This window comes from Oncorhynchus tshawytscha, linkage group LG27 (genome assembly GCF_018296145.1).
Source record: "Oncorhynchus tshawytscha isolate Ot180627B linkage group LG27, Otsh_v2.0, whole genome shotgun sequence".
In the NCBI taxonomy this organism is placed as follows: Eukaryota; Metazoa; Chordata; class Actinopteri; order Salmoniformes; family Salmonidae; genus Oncorhynchus; species Oncorhynchus tshawytscha.
Window position 1 is genome coordinate 1,452,501 of NC_056455.1, and position 18,310 is coordinate 1,470,810.

At 42.3% G+C, this 18,310-nt stretch overlaps 1 protein-coding gene across 1 annotated transcript in view; it reads right to left on the reverse strand.

Moving 5' to 3' along the window:
- LOC112261302 (BAH and coiled-coil domain-containing protein 1) overlaps positions 1-17,566 on the reverse strand; it is a 97,602-nt gene extending 80,036 nt beyond the window's left edge. The window contains exons 1-2 of the mRNA XM_042307090.1: positions 17,159-17,566; positions 13,598-13,925 (exon numbers count right to left, since the gene is read on the reverse strand). Of these exons, the coding sequence (XP_042163024.1) occupies positions 13,598-13,769 (172 nt within the window). The 5' untranslated portion in view covers positions 13,770-13,925; positions 17,159-17,566. The remainder of the gene's footprint in view (positions 1-13,597; positions 13,926-17,158) is intronic.
- Between the last annotated feature and the right edge of the window lie 744 nt (positions 17,567-18,310).

Genomic DNA, 18,310 nt, shown 5'->3' on the forward strand with positions numbered 1-18,310 from the left:
TCTCAGGGAATTAGACCAATTGGTACAAAATATATAGAGTACTGCACACACTACAATTACTTAGGTTTAAAAATAAGCTCAACTGGACACCTTAATGAGGCAGTGAATGAACTGAGAGAGAAAGTACGCAGGGAATTCTACGCCATTAAAAAACAAATTCAAATTGAAATGCCTATTAAAATTAGGCTAAAACTAATTGAATGTGTTATTGAAGCAATTGCACCTTATGCCAGCGAGGTGTGGGGTCCACTTGCAAAACAAGATTTCATCAAATGGGACAAAAACCCCATTGAAACCCTGCATGCAGAGTTCTGTAAGATTCTCCTACATGTCCAGAGGAAAACTACAAACAATGCATGCAGGGCAGAATTAGGCCAATATCCACTAATAATAAATACTCAAAAAAGAGCAATTAAGTTTTGGAAACATCTAAAATACAGTGACCCCCTCTAATATCATTACCAAGCCCCGCAATGCCAAGACCTGAGCAAAGAAAAGAGTCCCCTAATCCAGCTGGTCCTGGGGCTGAGTTCACAAACCTGTTCTACTAACACACTGAAGCCTCAGGACCAGAACATCCAATCATTCAGAATTAAACAAATTACAACACAATCAAAACAAAACTACATTTCTTATTGGGAAACACAAACACAAAGCAAAATGCAGTGCTATCTGGCCCTAAATCGACAGTACGCCGTGGCTAACTATTTAACCTTGGTTACTGATCAAAACCTTAGAAAAACCTTGACAAAGTACAGGCTCAGGTAACACAGCCTTGCCATTGAGAAGGGTAGACACAGGAAAACCTGGCTCCCTGTAGAGGAAAGGCTGTGAAACCACTGCACAACAGCAAAACCTGAGACAGAACTGCATTTCCTGACAAAATGTAAAAAAATATTTAACCATTAGAGAGTGTCATTTCCCCAAATTTGAAACCCTTATTCAAGGTTTCCAAGACCTCTCTGATGAGAGTAGGCTGTTGGGGGAGGACGCAGAGAGCTGTGGGTTGGCAGCGCACTACATTGCTGCCTGCCATAAGATGAGGGACAGTGTCTGACAGACCAATCAACCTGCCTCTACTATGTCCTCTACTAAATGCTTATTGTTATTGTTCAATGTATGGTTATTTTGACCCTTGGTTATTGTTGTTACTTTTGTCCCGTTGACAATTTTGATTCTTATTATTTTCATATCGTAAATATCCAAAGTAAGCTTTGGCAATATGAACATTGTTACATCATGCCAATAAGGCAAATTGAATTGGAGAGAGAGAGAAAGAGAGAGGGAAGAAAGAGAGAGGGAAGAAAGAGAGAGGGAGAGGGAAGAAAGAGAGAGAGAGAGGGAAGAAAGAGAGAGAGAGAGAGAGAGAGAGAGAGAGAGGGGAAGAAAAAGAGAGAGAGAACGAGAGAGAGAGAGAGAGAGGGGGGGGGCTCATTGAATCCAATGAGAATCCAAAGAGTCAAAGTTAAGACGACTGGAGTGTAACTCAGACACACACACATAGACATGCACACATCTGCACAGAAAAACAACAACCGATATGCACACAATTGCCTCGAGCATGCATAAGTAAGCACACACGTAATGCATGCATGCAGGCTTACAACATTAAAAAACATACATATTCGTAGGAAAAAAGACTGAAAAGGACAGCAGATGATGAACAAAGTGACAAGAATGGAAAAACAAAAAGGAGGACAAATACTAAACTTGCAATCAAAGATAGAGAGAATGAAGCCAAAAAATTGAATTTGGTTTTAATCAGCGAACAGCCAAATTTAGACAGACATACACACAGCGAGTCCCCAAAGGATTTAGGGCCCAGGCTGTAGGGTGTGCGTGTGTGTGTGTGTGTGTGTGTGTGTGTGTGTGTGTGTGTGTGTGTGTGTGTGTGTGTGTGTGTGTGTGTGTGTGTGTGTGTGTGTGTCCATGAGACTGATTATCCATGAATGACTGATGATGGATCTTAGTTTTTCTTTTTTTCTCTGTCTCTCTTTTTTCTTGTTTCCTCACCCTCTTTCTCTCTCTCTGCACTGGGCTGAGAGCTTTCAGGAGACAGGAACACACTCACAGATCTGCATGCATATTCAACAGAGGATCCTGAATAGATTTAACGCTTTCATGTGTTACTGTATAACCTTCCACGCTGATCCACACAGGCACTTCCTTGCATGCACACACAAGATACACACTCACTTAAACACACACACACGTGTGCGCACACACGTCTACACACACACTGGCAGGGGACGGACCAGCTAAACAACAGTTTATACTCAACCTTTATTCATTTAGGTAGCATTCATTGCAGTAAAATGTAGAACAGTTTACAGTCCAGAACAGTTTACAGTCCAGTTTACAGTCCAGAACAGTTTACAGAACAGAACAGTTTACAGTCCAGAACAGTTTACAGTCTAGTTTACAGTCCAGAACAGTATACAGTCTAGTTTACAGTCCAGAACAGTTTACAGTCTAGTTTACAGTCCAGAACAGTTTACAGTCCAGAACAGTTTACAGTCTAGTTTACAGTCCAGAACAGTTTACAGTCCAGAACAATTTACAGTCCAGAACAGTTTACAGAACAGTTTACAGAACAGTTTACAGTCCAGTTTACAGTCCAGTTTACAGTCCAGAACAGTTTACAGAACAGTTTACAGAACAGTTTACAGTCCAGTTTACAGTCCAGTTTACAGTCCAGAACAGTATACAGTCCAGAACAGTTTACAGAACAGTTTACAGAACAGTTTACAGTCCAGTTTACAGTCCAGAACAGTTTACAGAACAGTTTACAGAACAGTTTACAGTCCAGTTTACAGTCCAGAACAGTTTTACAGTCCAGAACAGTTTACAGAACAGTTTACAGTCTAGTTTACAGTCCAGAACAGTTTACAGTCTAGTTTACAGTCCAGAACAGTTTACAGTCCAGAACAGTTTACAGTCCAGAACAGTTTACAGTCCTGTTTACAGTCCAGTTTACATTCCAGTTTACAGTCCAGAACAGTATACAGTCCAGTTTACAGTCCAGAACAGTTTACAGAACAGTTTACAGTCCAGAACAGTTTACAGTCCAGAACAGTTTACAGAACAGTTTACAGTCCAGTTTATAGTCCAGAACAGTTTACAGAACAGTTTACAGTCCAGAACAGTTTACAGTCAGAACAGTTTAACAGTTTACAGTCCAGTTTACAGTCCAGTTTACAGTCCAGTTTACAGTCCAGTTTACAGTCCAGAACAGTTTACAGAACAGTTTACAGAACAGTTTACAGTCCAGAACAGTTTACAGTCCAGAACAGTTTACAGAACAGTTTACAGAACAGTTTACAGTCCAGTTTACAGTCCAGAACAGTTTACAGTCCAGAACAGTTTACAGTCCAGAACAGTTTTACAGTCCAGAACAGTTTACAGAACAGTTTACAGTCCAGTTTACAGTCCAGAACAGTTACAGTCCAGAACAGTTTACAGAACAGTTTACAGAACAGTTTACAGTCCAGTTTACAGTCCAGAACAGTTTACAGAACAGTTTACAGTCCAGAACAGTTTACAGTCCAGAACAGTTTACAGAACAGTTTACAGTCCAGAACAGTTTACAGTCCAGAACAGTTTACAGAACAGTTTACAGTCCAGTTTACAGTCCAGAACAGTTTACAGAACAGTTTACAGTCCAGAACAGTTTACAGTCCAGAACAGTTTACAGAACAGTTTACAGAACAGTTTACAGTCCAGTTTACAGTCCAGAACAGTATACAGTCCAGAACAGTTTACAGTCCAGAACAGTTTTACAGTCCAGAACAGTTTACAGTCCAGAACAGTTTACAGAACAGTTTACAGTCCAGTTTACAGTCCAGAACAGTATACAGTCCAGAACAGTTTACAGAACAGTTTACAGAACAGTTTACAGTCCAGTTTACAGTCCAGAACAGTTTACAGAACAGTTTACAGTCCAGAACAGTTTACAGAACAGTTTACAGTCCAGAACAGTTTACAGAACAGTTTACAGTCCAGAACAGTTTACAGAACAGTTTACAGTCCAGAACAGTATACAGTCCAGAACAGTTTACAGAACAGTTTACAGAACAGTTTACAGTCCAGTTTACAGTCCAGAACAGTTTACAGAACAGTTTACAGTCCAGAACAGTTTACAGTCCAGAACAGTTTACAGAAGAGTTTACAGTCCAGTTTACAGTCCAGTTTACAGAACCAGAACAGTATACAGTCCAGAAGAGTTTACAGTCCAGTTTACAGTCCAGTTTACAGTCCAGAACAGTATACAGTCCAGAACAGTTTACAGTCCAGAACAGTTTACAGTCCAGAACAGTTTACAGTCCAGAACAGTTTACAGAACAGTTTACAGTCCAGTTTACAGTCCAGAACAGTTTACAGTCCAGAACAGTTTACAGAACAGTTTACAGTCCAGTTTACAGTCCAGAACAGTTTACAGAACAGTTTACAGAACAGTTTACAGAACAGTTTACAGTCCAGAACAGTTTACAGAACAGTTTACAGTCCAGTTTACAGTCCAGAACAGTATACAGTCCAGACAGCAAAAAGGGCTAGAGAAAGACAGTACATTTGATAAAGAGGTTATCATGGACAACAGAAGGAAAAGAAAGGAGAGACAACAAAATAGAATGGAAGGATCATGCTCCCTCAACTTCAGGTCAGATTCTTCATGCCCTTCTAGTGTCACTGTTCCCCTGTATTCCTTCACCTCTCTGTGAACCAAGGACCTCTCCATCCATCTAAGACCCTGACACATTAACAGACAAACACTGCTCAATAGACAGCATTACAATATGAATGAGCAGAGCTGAGATGCAGCACCGAGCGCTGACATTAACCAAATAAGAAGCATACACATTTCAGCTGGACAAGGCCATTTCAGGGCCATATCAGGTGGCTATTTGCAGGTATTGAGGGTTGTCGTGGCTGCATCTCTGGACGCTAGTGTGTGTTTCACGTGCCAGACCAGCCGCCCGAGAAGGATTCTCATCCTGGATGACATCATGTCTGTCCCTGGCAAATGATGTCATCGCTCTGGCTCTTGTGAACAGCGGATGCCTTGACCCCGAGGCAAGAGGTAGCTGTCCACAATAAGTGTCATCACTCAGTCCATAAGTTCACATCCCAGGAAAAAATATATAATAATTGATTGGTTCCATTACGTTAACACATAATATTCAGCAGTGCCACTGACAAACACCCTACATAATAGATGCAGAGTAGAAATAATTAGTCAACCCATACAACATTGTGCCGGCAGTACTACTGTGATCGTGCAAGTGAGCGTGTGTGTGTGAATGACTGGCTGGCTGGCTGACTGGATGAGTGGCTGGCTGGCTGACTGGCGTGTAGTAGCTATTTGAAGAGCGCTGTACACTGTCTCTAAGCGTGGGCTAAACTATGTTATCTCCACCACCAAACTGCTGTACATTGTCTCTAAGCGTGGGATAAACTATGTTATCTCCACCACCAACCTGCTGTACACAGTCTCTAAGCGTGGGCTAAACCACATGATCTCCACCACCAACCCGCTGTACACTGTCTCTAAGCGTGGGCTAAACCACATGATCTCCACCACCAACCCGTGGTCTCTAAGCTAAAACCACATGATCTCCACCACCAACCCGCTGTACACTGTCTCTAAGCGTGGGCTAAACTATGTTATCTCCACCACCAACCCGCTGTACACTGTCTCTAAGCGTGGGCTAAACCACATGATCTCCACCACCAACCCGCTAGCTCTACCACCACCAGCTCCAGCTCCAGAGAAGGGGTTGCTTCGCCTGCCATGCCCCAGATGAAGGCTTCTCATCTAGGGAGAACGGTGAGGGAGGCTCGGGCCTGTCGCTTTCTCTACCTGTGGCTCGACTGATCTGCTGACTCATCACTGACACACATACATACAAACACACACACAAACACACACTACTTATGAGCCAGAGTGTTCCCGCGGAGATGTTCGGATGAGTTGCCGGGGACGGCGGTCGGTGCTTTCAGGCACCGGTAATCTGACTGGATTATCAACCAGGTGGAAATGCTCAGCCACTCTCGCTCTCTCTCTTCCCTCTCTCCACTCCTCCTTTCCCTCTCTCCTCCTAGCCTCTCTGCTCCACTCTCCCTCCATCCTCACCCTGCTGCTGTTTAATTCCACCTCACCTCTTCTCCTTTCCCTGCTTCCTTCCTTCTCTCCCTTAATTCTACCTCCTCTCTTACTCTTCCTTTCTCACTCATCCCTTTATCCTTTCTTCATATGTCCGTTCATATCCTCCTCCAAGTATTACAACAATGTGAGCAAAAATCACCAGCTGTGAGTCCTGTGGTGGGTGATCAGGGCTGGAGTGTACGGCTATAGGGAGACACACATTACAGCTTCTCCCGAAAGGACTGTTCACTACAACTTCAACCTTCTCCTGAGAGGTCTGTTCATAACATCTTCTCCCTTCTCCCTAGAGAACTGTTCATAACACCTTCTCCCTTCTCCCTAGAGGAATGTTCATGACACCATCTCCCTAGCGGAATGTTCATTACACCTTCTCCCTACTCAATAGAGGACTGCTCATGACACCTTCTCCCTAGCAGACTGTTCGTTACACCTTCTCCCTTCTCCCTAGCAGACTGTTCGTTACACCTTCTCCCCACTCAATAGAGTACTGTTCATTACACCTTCTCCCTTCTCCCGAGCAGACTGTTCATGACACCTTCTCCCTAGCAGACTGTTCATTTCACCTTCTCCCTTCTCCCTAGACGACTGTTCATAACACCTTCTCCCAAGAGGACTGTTCATAACACCTTCTCCCTACTCGCTAGATGACTGTTCATAACACCTTCTCCCTACTCGCTAGACGACTGTTCATAACACCTTCTCCCTTCTCCCAAGAGGACTGTTCATAACACCTTCTCCCTACTCGCTAGACGACTGTTCATAACACCTTCTCCCAAGAGGACTGTTCATAACACCTTCTCCCTACTCGCTAGACGACTGTTCATAACACCTTCTCCCTACTCGCTAGACGACTGTTCATAACACCTTCTCCCAAGAGGACTGTTCCTTACACCTTCTCCCTAGAGGACTGTTCCTTACACCTTCTCCCTAGAGGACTGTTCATTACACTTTCTCCCAAGAGGACTGTTCATTACACTTTCTCCCAAGAGGACTGTTCATTACACTTTCTCCCTAGAGGACTGTTCCTTACACTTTCTCCCTAGAGGACTGTTCCTTACACCTTCTCCCTAGAGGACTGTTCATTACACTTCCTCCCAAGAGGACTGTTCCTTACACCTTCTCCCTAGAGGACTGTTCATTACACTTTCTCCCAAGAGGACTGTTCATTACACTTTCTCCCTAGAGGACTGTTCCTTACACCTTCTCCCTAGAGGACTGTTCCTTACACCTTCTCCCTAGAGGACTGTTCCTTACACCTACTCCCTAGAGGACTGTTCCTTACACCTTCTCCCTAGAGGACTATTCATTACACACCTCTCCATACTCCCTAAAGGACTGTTCATTACACCTTCTCCCTAGAGGACTGTTCCTTACACCTTCTCCCTAGAGGACTATTCATTACACACCTCTCCATACTCCCTAAAGGCCTGTTCATTACACCTGCTCCCTAGAGGACTGTTCATTACACCTTCTCCCTAGAGGACTATTCATTACACACCTCTCCATACTCCCTAAAGGACTGTTCATTACACCTTCTCCTTAGAGGACTGTTCCTTACACCTTCTCCCTAGAGGACTATTCATTACACACCTCTCCATACTCCCTAAAGGACTGTTCATTACACCTTCTCCTTAGAGGACTGTTCCTTACACCTTCTCCCTAGAGGACTATTCATTACACACCTCTCCATACTCCCTAAAGGACTGTTCATTACACCTGCTCCCTAGAGGACTGTTCATTACACCTTCTTCCTTCTAACCTAGAGGACTGTTCAATACACCTTCTCCCTTCTAACCTAGAGGACTGTTCAATACACCTTCTCCCTACTCCCTAGAGGACTGTTCATTACACCTTCTCCCTTCTGACCTAGAGGACTGTTCAATACACCTTCTCCCTTCTCCCTAGAGGACTGTTCAATACACCTTCTTCCTTCTAACCTAGAGGACTGTTCATTACACCTTCTCCCTTCTCCCTAGAGGACTGTTCAATACACCTTCTCCCTTCTAACCTAGAGGACTGTTCAATACACCTTCTCCCTTCTAACCTAGAGGACTGTTCATTACACCTTCTCCCTTCTAACCTAGAGGACTGTTCAATACACCTTCTCCCTTCTAACCTAGAGGACTGTTCAATACACCTTCTCCCTTCTAACCTAGAGGACTGTTCATTACACCTTCTCTGTTCAATACCTACACCTCCCTAGAGGACTGTTCATTACACCTTCTCCCTTCTAACCTTCTCCCTTCTAGAGGACTGTTCATTACACCTACACTGTTCTCCCTACTCCCTAGAGGACTGTTCATTACACCTTCTCCCTTCTAACCCTAGAGGACTGTTCATTACACCTTATCCCTTCTAACCTAGAGGACTGTTCATTACACCTTCTCCCTTCTAACCTAGAGGACTGTTCATTACACCTTCTCCCTTCTAACCTAGAGGACTGTTCATTACACCTTCTCCCTTCTCCCTAGAGGACTGTTCATTACACCTTCTCCCTTCTGACCTAGAGGACTGTTCAATACACCTTCTCCCTTCTCCCTAGAGGACTGTTCAATACACCTTCTTCCTTCTAACCTAGAGGACTGTTCATTACACCTTCTCCCTTCTAACCTAGAGGACTGTTCAATACACCTTCTTCCTTCTAACCTAGAGGACTGTTCATTACACCTTCTCCCTTCTAACCTAGAGGACTGTTCAATACACCTTCTTCCTTCTAACCTAGAGGACTGTTCATTACACCTTCTCCCTTCTAACCTAGAGGACTGTTCATTACACCTTCTCCCTTCTAACCTAGAGGACTGTTCATTACACCTTCTCCCTTCTAACCTAGAGGACTGTTCATTACACCTTCTCCCTTCTAACCTAGAGGACTGTTCAATACACCTTCTGCCTTCTCCCTAGATGACTGTTCATTACACCTTCTTCCTTCTCCCTAGAGGACTGTTCATTACACCTTCTCCCTTCTCCCTAGAGAACTGTTCATTACACCTTCTCCCTTCTAACCTAGAGGACTGTTCAATACACTTCTGCCTTCTCCCTAGAGAACTGTTCATTACACCTTCTCCCTTCTCACCTAGAGGACTGTTCAATACACCTTCTCCCTGAGGACTCCCTACACCTTCTCCTTCTCCCTAGAGGACTGTTCATTACACCTTCTCCCTTCTAACCTAGAGGACTGTTCAATACACCTTCTGCCTTCTCCCTAGACGACTGTTCATTACACCTTCTTCCTTCTCCCTAGAGAACTGTTCATTACACCTTCTCCCTGCTCCCTAGAGGACTGCTCATTTCACCTTCTCCCTAAAGGACTGTTCATTACACCTTCTCCCTGCTCCTATAGAGCAGTGGTTCCCAAACTGTGTCCACAAGGGGTTGACCTGGGGGGAACGGGGGACCCCCCACCCAAAAAATATACATATATATTTTAAGGAACTCAGGCCATCTTTCAACTTACTATCGAAAGTTGTAATAGTAGAATGCATAAGGTGCAATTTCAAAGTTGAGTAGTGCATCATCAGTTTTATTCTTGTCATGTCAATCATCGCATACCTTAGAGAGCTATTTATAACTTGTCAGAAATGTCCAGATGAACTAGCCCATGTCAGCTGACCTTTTTTAGCTAGGTTTTTCTATCCCAAGGATATTGTTGTAATGTCTGAGTCACTCAAATATCACATGAATAAACATTAGACATGGAAAAATGTATAGAATTGCAAGAAAATAAGCTTTAAAGCTTTAAACTTGCAAAATGTTCTCAGCACCCCATGGCATCGTGTAGAATTGCAGGAAATAAGCCTTAAACCTGCAAAATTGTATCTCCCCCAACAAAAGGGGTGTGAACAGTTTGTGTCATGAACAGTGCTGGTGTCCATAGAAATACATGTGCTGGAAGGGAGGCCTGAGGGAAAAGGAACTATTCTAGATTCACAGCCTTAAATATGATCAGAGGACATTCTCCTCCGACTAAAGGCACAGACAGACAGACACACACCCTTATCTCCAACACACAGCGCCCCAGAGAGGGAGACGAGTCTCTCCGTTTACTAACTCTGTGTCTAGTCTACCTCTTACACAAACAGACAGGCAGACAGGCAGACAGACAGGCAGGCAGACAGACAGACAGATAGACAGACAGACAGACAGACAGACAGACAGACAGACAGACAGACAGACAGACAGACAGACAGACAGACAGACACGCTAACAACTCTGCCATTGGATGGGGGGCGGTGTCTCTTCTCTGTAACTGTGGCGATCAAAGTAATGGCACCCCGAAGCTAGCACCTCAAACACCTTAGCCAATCAGCTTGCTCGCTGGCTCCGAGTCCAAACGAGGCATCAGAATGACTGGACAGGGCTGCGGAGTGTGAGACAGTGTCTGATACACACACACACACAGAACACACATCACACACGGCACACACCCACACACAAATACCCAACACACACACCAGCAAACACACACACAGGACAGTGTAGGAGCCAGTGCTGACATAATGAGACACAGCACTTATGGAGAGAGGAAAAGAGAGAGAAGGAAAGAGAGCAAAAGGAGAAGAAGAGAGAGGGGGAGAAAAGGGAGAAGAGAGAGAGGGAGAGAAAAAGGAGAAGAGAGAGAGGGAGAGAAAAAGGAGAGAAAAAGAGAAGAGAGAGGGGAGAGAGAGAGAAAAGAGGAGATAAAAGAGAAGAAGAGGGGGGGAGAAAAAGGAGAAGAAGAGAGAGGAGGAGAAAAGGGAGAAGAGAGAGAGGGAGAGAAAAAGGAGAAGAGAGAGAGGGGGAGAGAGAGAAAAAGGAGAAGAAGAGAGAGGATCAGAAATTCCCACAAGAATAATAAATGAACAATTTTGCAAGTCATCACAAGATCAAATGCTATTTTTAGGGGGTTTAGGATTAGGGTTTGAATTACGTTAAGGGTTAGGGTTAGGAGCTAGGGTTAGTCTTAGGGTTAGGATTAGGAGCTCAAACGTAAGCGTTCACACACACTAATCCACACCTTCTGAAAAGTGACAAACCTGTGCAAGGAGGCTCAGCCACACCCTCCATGATACAGCACACCTGTTCAACTATACATCTACCTACAGACTAGACACAACCCTCATCTGCACTGAAACAACTACAGCCTAGAGGAGCGAGAGGGAGGGAGAGAGAGAGAGAGAGAGAGAGAGAGAGAGAGAGAGAGAGAAGAGAGAGAGAGAGAGAGAGAATGACAAATGGTCCCAGTTCAGATATGAACCTGACAAATGGTCCCAGTTCAGATATAATAGAACCCATTTAGCCACAGACAACACAATACCACTGGTGTTCAAATACAGATTTAGCAAAACAACGATGGTAAAAGAAGGAAATGTACATTTTCCCTCACCATTTCCTCATAAGATTCTGGAATTACCCTGCTGCAGATGCAAAACATTGGTGAATCTGTGCGTGTGTGCGTGTGTGTGTGTGTGTGTGTGTGTGTGTGTGTGTGTGTGTGTGTGTGTGTGTGTGTGTGTGTGTGTGTGTGTGTGTGTTTTGGGGGGAGAGTCGTCCCAGCAAGAGGAGATCTAACTTACCCCCAAAAACCTTTCCTCCTCCCCCTGACTCCCCCTGACGCCCCCGCCTGCCCTGCCTGCACCACACATCACATCAACCCCTGCCCAGTGGCCTAGGGCCAGGCAGACAGCTATCTGAATCTCAAGGGGTGCCCAACACAAAGTGCCCCCCTCCTCAGCCCCTTTACAACAGAACCCCATCCAAAAAACAATCCCCATCAGAATGTCAGTCATCCATCAGGAATAATGAAGCAATACTGAAGTACCGGCATTCTAAATATGATAACATACATTGTGAAACACTTTCAGACTATATAAACGCTAAAAGGCTATAAAAATGCAATTCATATAGTTATTATTATTACAATGATACTCTGTGATAAACTTACTGTACAACAAAATAGAGCAGACAATGCCAAACGCTCTCAAATGCACAGCTAAATACCATGTGCTGCCGCTGTAAAATGCCCATAAAGGTGGTGAGAATAAATTCTGTCTGTATTTAATTTACCCATAAATTTCATTTTTACTTTATTAACTCTTTATTCAACCTTTATTCAGAAGGTATAGTCACTAAATGTGTATTTACAAAGACGGCCTGGCATACTAAACGATTCAAATTCCCAATTGAATTGATACGCGTAATGCATTTAGACCAACATCTATAGCTAGAAAATAAATGTTCTTAACTATCACGACAACAACACGGGTTCGTATCTCTACGTTTTATAAGAAATTAATGAGATTTCACTCAAGACACATAGGTTTTATATTTATACACGCATTCGCTCGGTTTTACGATTCACTACATGATTAGGTGCAGCAGACACCCCTCCCCCAGCCTTCACTTACACACACACACATACACACACACCTTCACTCCCCCCTCCCCTCCTCCTTTAGGACAGGATACCAAAGCTACTTGTTAAAATCTAATGCATGCACTGTCAAACCATTCTCGCCCGTCACGTCCGCGCTCAATATAGAAACCGGATTGTCTGGTATTACGCGCACCTATATTAGCGCAGGCTCCTCTCCACTCCTACAGACTGACCCCCGGGTCTCGGACTCAGGACAGTCGCAGGGCCTCACCGAAGACGGAAAGGAACGCACCAGCTCGCACGTCACTCCTCCACACGCACCGCGCTCACGGGAATAGGTCTACAGTATCCTAGCCTACGCACATACAACAATACTTTTAGCAAAGGACAAACGGTTGATGGTAAATGAGGCAACATAAAGTTACAAATGGATTAAAACCCATTTATAACATTAGGATTAGTCCATTTTACTAAACAGATTTTTGGGAGGTGAAACTATCCAACTTCATTTGGAAAGATTCCATGTCACTTGAAAGCAAATAATGTATTGTAGGCCTAATAATCCTTTACTCTTTCTAAATAATCCCATAATATTTCTGAATTATGTAATAATCTATTTTATATAATAACGTTGTATATTGTGTTCTAACTATAAATCGTATTGTCTAGAATAGGTTTAGTCTCACTAAATCTGTAATTTAACAAATTAAGTTTATTTTGTGTTTACTTTTATAAAATGCACGCTTATTTTTCATATTAAAGTAGCCTACACTCGGTTCTGACAGGGTATGTAAGAAACAGCGCTAGAAACGGTTCAATAAAATATAATATTGACTAAAACTGGAACATAAAATATCAAGAGTCCACAGTAATTCCTAATTTCGAGAATGACCACATCGTCTAACTCATTTCCTTTTCCAATAAACTCTCGTTCGTCCCTGACAAACGGCAGGGTTAAGTTTACCACGGTAGACGCACACGGTATGTCCGTCCCACTTTCAAACAGGCCAAAAACACCAGAGACTCATTTATAAAATCGCACAATTAATCTTATATTTCAACAAATTCGTATTTCCACCAACCTGAATGTGGGGCCATGGCGATGTGAGAGGAATAGTACTTTCCAGGCTGGAAGTGAGCGGGGTGCTGCACCGTGCCTCGGCCGCCAGAAGCTATCCGAGAGGAGGCGTGGTGAACCAGCGCGCCCCGCTCTGTCAAGAGGTGGTGTGGAGGAGCGAAATCCCGGCTTTCCATTCTGTCGAGAAGCAATAAATCCCAAATCCAGAGGAAAAGCCAGAAGCATCGAACGCTGTCTAGATTCAATAATCCCTTTTATGAACTTCGGATAGGTCGTCTTGAACTCATTCGAGTATTTGCCTTGCCCACCAAAAAGTATGTCCCGGTCATGTTCTACAAAGAGAAAACACAAGACCACGTCAATGCACCGTAAACAATGGGACAAAATCTCTGAAAGATCAATTGAGGCGTGTAATTCTCACACTCATCCTGTCTAATGTTGCCAACTACACTTTATTTCCTTGCATTACAAAAGTATAACATCAAGTGTTTTTAAGTATCAGTAAAAGAATGCTAAAAGGTTTGACTAAATGAAACCCCAAAACAAATAGCCTACCCAGTCTACAGTAGCCTACGGTAGAATGCAGACTCAAACCGCTTACTCGTCTTCATGGCAGACAAGAAAGAGCAGGGTGGCTACAAACGGAACAACAAAAGGAGTGGTCATCTTAAACTACGGGTTGTTTCACTGTAGGGGATAATAACGCTATACTACTTCGGTGTATTCTGAAACCTATAGATGAGTCAGTCTGGGGGGGTCTACCATCTCTCAGTCTCACGTCGGAATTAGACGTTCGTCCATATCTCACCTGAAGCAAATGTTTGATCTTTCAGTCAGTCCATTACAGACCAATTTTGTAATTTTCAAACTCCAAGCATCAAAACTGCTTCCTTGACCATAACCTACTGCAAATCATCAAAAGGAGAATATGCTACATTATAAATATGTAGGATGTAAACAAAATACTATTAAGACTGAAATGTAGGCATAAATATATTGAAATGTATCAGCTACAGTATTTTGTTAGACTTGGGACAATTCTGTCACGTCCGTGAATTTTGACAAGCTCCTTTATGTCTGTAAATGTGTATTTTCTTTACTGGCATATATAGTCTGAATGTGCTTGAGAAAAGGCATTGAAATCGCTTGTTTATCGCAAAGGTAATTTAAAAGTTAAGTCAACATTGCCTTTCACCCCTTTCACAGTGGTAATCACTTAAAATGCATGTATGGGTGGGTGCATCCGTAGGACATGTATAATAACAACACCAACTAAATTACGTTAACCGCCGGGGATAGAGACTTAAGCAATAAATATAGGAATGGGAATCAACATACTCATATGTGCCTTATACCCCTAGTCATTCGGTTCAATGGGACACCCCATGGCGCTCAAATTTGGATAGGTGGGCCTGTGTTCACAAAACACATCTCACTGGGCAATGTATTAGGCCGCTTCAATAGCACCTCCATTCAGGCACTACTGATATGGTGATTGGTGAACTTCAATTATATCAGCAAAAGGTAAGGTAAGAGAACAAAGAAAATATAAATGGCGAGCTAAACCAACTGGTCCGCTTGCTATTTCAAGGAGAAAAGTATACAGCGAACATTCTACTCTAGAACAGTAGTCAAACTGAAACGTTCAGGAATTCTGAGCTAGACAAGCCTCTCTCAACGACAGAGCACAGGCTTATATGTTCAGGCAGCATAGGCTACTGACGAATGTGTGTGTGTGTGTGCGCGCGCGCACGGTGCTCAGTGAGAATTACACATGTATCCAAATCCTTGAGCATGACAACGTGTTAGAGTGTATTTTTATTCAAAATGTTGACAATCGTTGAAAAATGGTATTGGCCTACACTTCTCACAATGTGATAAAAAAATATATATATATGTTTAATTCTGTTACAAAAAAACGGTGTTAGAATGCATAGAACCAAATACATTTAAATTATATTAAAATAATTACATTTTAAACGTGCACATTTTTTATGATATTTTTAATCAAATCGTTACATTAAAGGCTAAAGGTGCTTTCAGAGTTAAACGTTTAAAGTGTTTTATCTTCTTTATGTCTAATAGTGGAACCATGAAAAACTATTATGGAATTTCATTTTGCAACAATCGAAGATACATCGCTTCCTCTCATTTCACGCAGAATATTTTTTACATTATTCCTCGTAAACAAACGTCTAAAATGTTTACATTCCAAGTCAAAACGAAGCCACCCAAGCTATGCATTTCGACCAAACAACATCTACAATCAATGTAGGACCATAGGCTTTACCGTCCTTCAACCGTGTCACTTAGCTGACTAGAGGCAATCACATAAAAAAAACACATTCAAATCTGATTAAAAAACAGGTAGCCTGGGCCTAATTTAAATCTGGGATCAACGTGGGAGTAGGCTAGGAGACGCTGAGACTTCCTTTCCTTCCACTCCTCTCTGCCCGACAGTCTTTCTCTCTACCCCCCTCCTCCATCGCTGCCCCCAAAGGGTCAAACTATCAGGAGACAACAAAAAAAACCTTTAGAAAACTACCAGCCAAACGGCAATACACGAAAAGCCTGCCTAAACACTGAGGTGGAAGCACGAATTTATCCTTTCTTCCCAATTCCCCACATGAGATGAGATTGTAATAAAACTAAGGTATTTTGGGCATAGAACGCACAAACTCTTCTGAAAAATAATAGACTCTCATAAGGGCATCACTGTTGTCACTGTTATTTGTTCACTACACGGCTTTACGTTAGGCCCAAGAGCTGCAATTCACGATTTTGCAGTAAAGCGAAGTCACAAACCATAACTGGGATACTAAATCAAGATATTCAAAGGCCAGTTAAGCGAGGGACACTCCAAGCACAGCGAAACCTGCCTGGTGGGACTCGGCAAGAACTGTCTACTGGCAAAGCCCCCTCCATAACAACTGTGAAAAACTGCAGTAGGCCAAGCCTATAATAAAATAGGCCTACTGATATTAAAACAACAAAACTACAATATAATCCATTATTAGTTTATCTGAACCACGGGTAAAAGCGCGTCTTATAATGCATAGAAACAAATTACATTTCAATTCTGTTAAGATAATTATATTTTAAACGTGGCACCTCATCTCGTCAGGAGAGAGGTTTTGTAGATGATTGTTTAATTGTACAATAACAATGATTGTCTATACAACAATCAACGTTTAGCTTGTCAACAGCATAAGGAAGGAACCTTCACTTGGCTTAAGTACAAATGTTAAAATGGCTATATTCTCATGCATTTTTGTTATATACTATAGTCATTATAGTATTTGTCATTGTACTATTTATAATTATTATTATTTTGTTAGAAATATTAATATTGTTGTTACTTTCATTATATTACTATACTACTGGACTACTACTAAGCAATGGAGCATATGTGCCGTGTGATTTAAATTAATGCATCTTGTCTTTACGCAGTCTAAAATAACCCATAAATGTTCTACTACAAAGACTCTTTTAAAAGCAGAAGTTGAAAGTATAGATGTTTATTATTATACACATTCAAAATGGACACAATAAATAAATTACTTACTGGTAAGTTATTCCTTGCATAACAATTAATTATTTTTAAAAAATGTACAAAAATATACAAAGGAAAAAATGCGGCGTACAAAAAGGAAAACATGTGGAAATAGTTACATCCTAGTCTGCAGATTGTAGTGTGCAGTTGAGGTATAGAGATGCATCGTAGAAGTACAGGCTTCTAGTGAATCTAAGCTCGTACATCCACACAGAAACTCTCCCACTGTATCCGCTAGTGCCACTCAACTACGAGCGAAGGAGGGACAGTAGGGGAACGCACTCTCCCATTGGTTTGATAAATACAATGAGAAGCGTGTCCGTGAGGCGCGCCCCGCGATAAACAGAAACTCTGGTTGGAAGATGCCCTGAACCAATAGGAATGCTGCTGGATTCCTAAAACAAAACGGCGGGCGTTTGATTTAAGCCCTTGCCAGAGCATAGCCCTTTCCAGAGCGTAGCATGCAAATGTCAGGAGATATCATCAAAACACAGCACAGCTCTGTGAGTGAACAGCAGAAAATACAGGACTTTTGATCACTAGGAAGTCCACAGAATATTTTGTGATCACATGAACTACACGTCAATCACCAAACTACGTTAAAACAATACTTTTCTTTTGGATATTTTTTTATTTAACTAGGCAAGTCAGTTAAGAACAAATTCTTATTTACAATGACGGCCTGGGAACAGTGGGCTAACTGCCTTGGTCAGGTGCAGAATGACATAATTTTACCTTGTCAGCTCGGGGATTCAACCTAGCAAACTTTTTGGTTTCTGGCCCAATGCTCTAACAACTAGGCTACCTGCGCCCCAGTTTTTATTTGTATTATTTTACAATAACGTTTTTTTTTTCAAAGCTTCACACTTAGACCTTACTTATGTCACCAGAAATAGGCTAACGTTTTCAATTATCAGTTTAATCAGGCCAATTTAATTTATTTTGCCTAATAAACACATGTAATAAAATGGCTTACACCTGAGTATCCCATTTATTATGAAATGCCTACAAATATGTATTTGTAAAATAAGCTAAATATAGGCCAAATAGTAGCTTAAAGGGCAATTAAAGAACAACAGAAATGCAGGAGGAAGTCAAATTTGATTCTAATAGACTAAATTACTGGGGAAGTAAAAACGTTGGTGTCTGTTTATGTTTACTGTC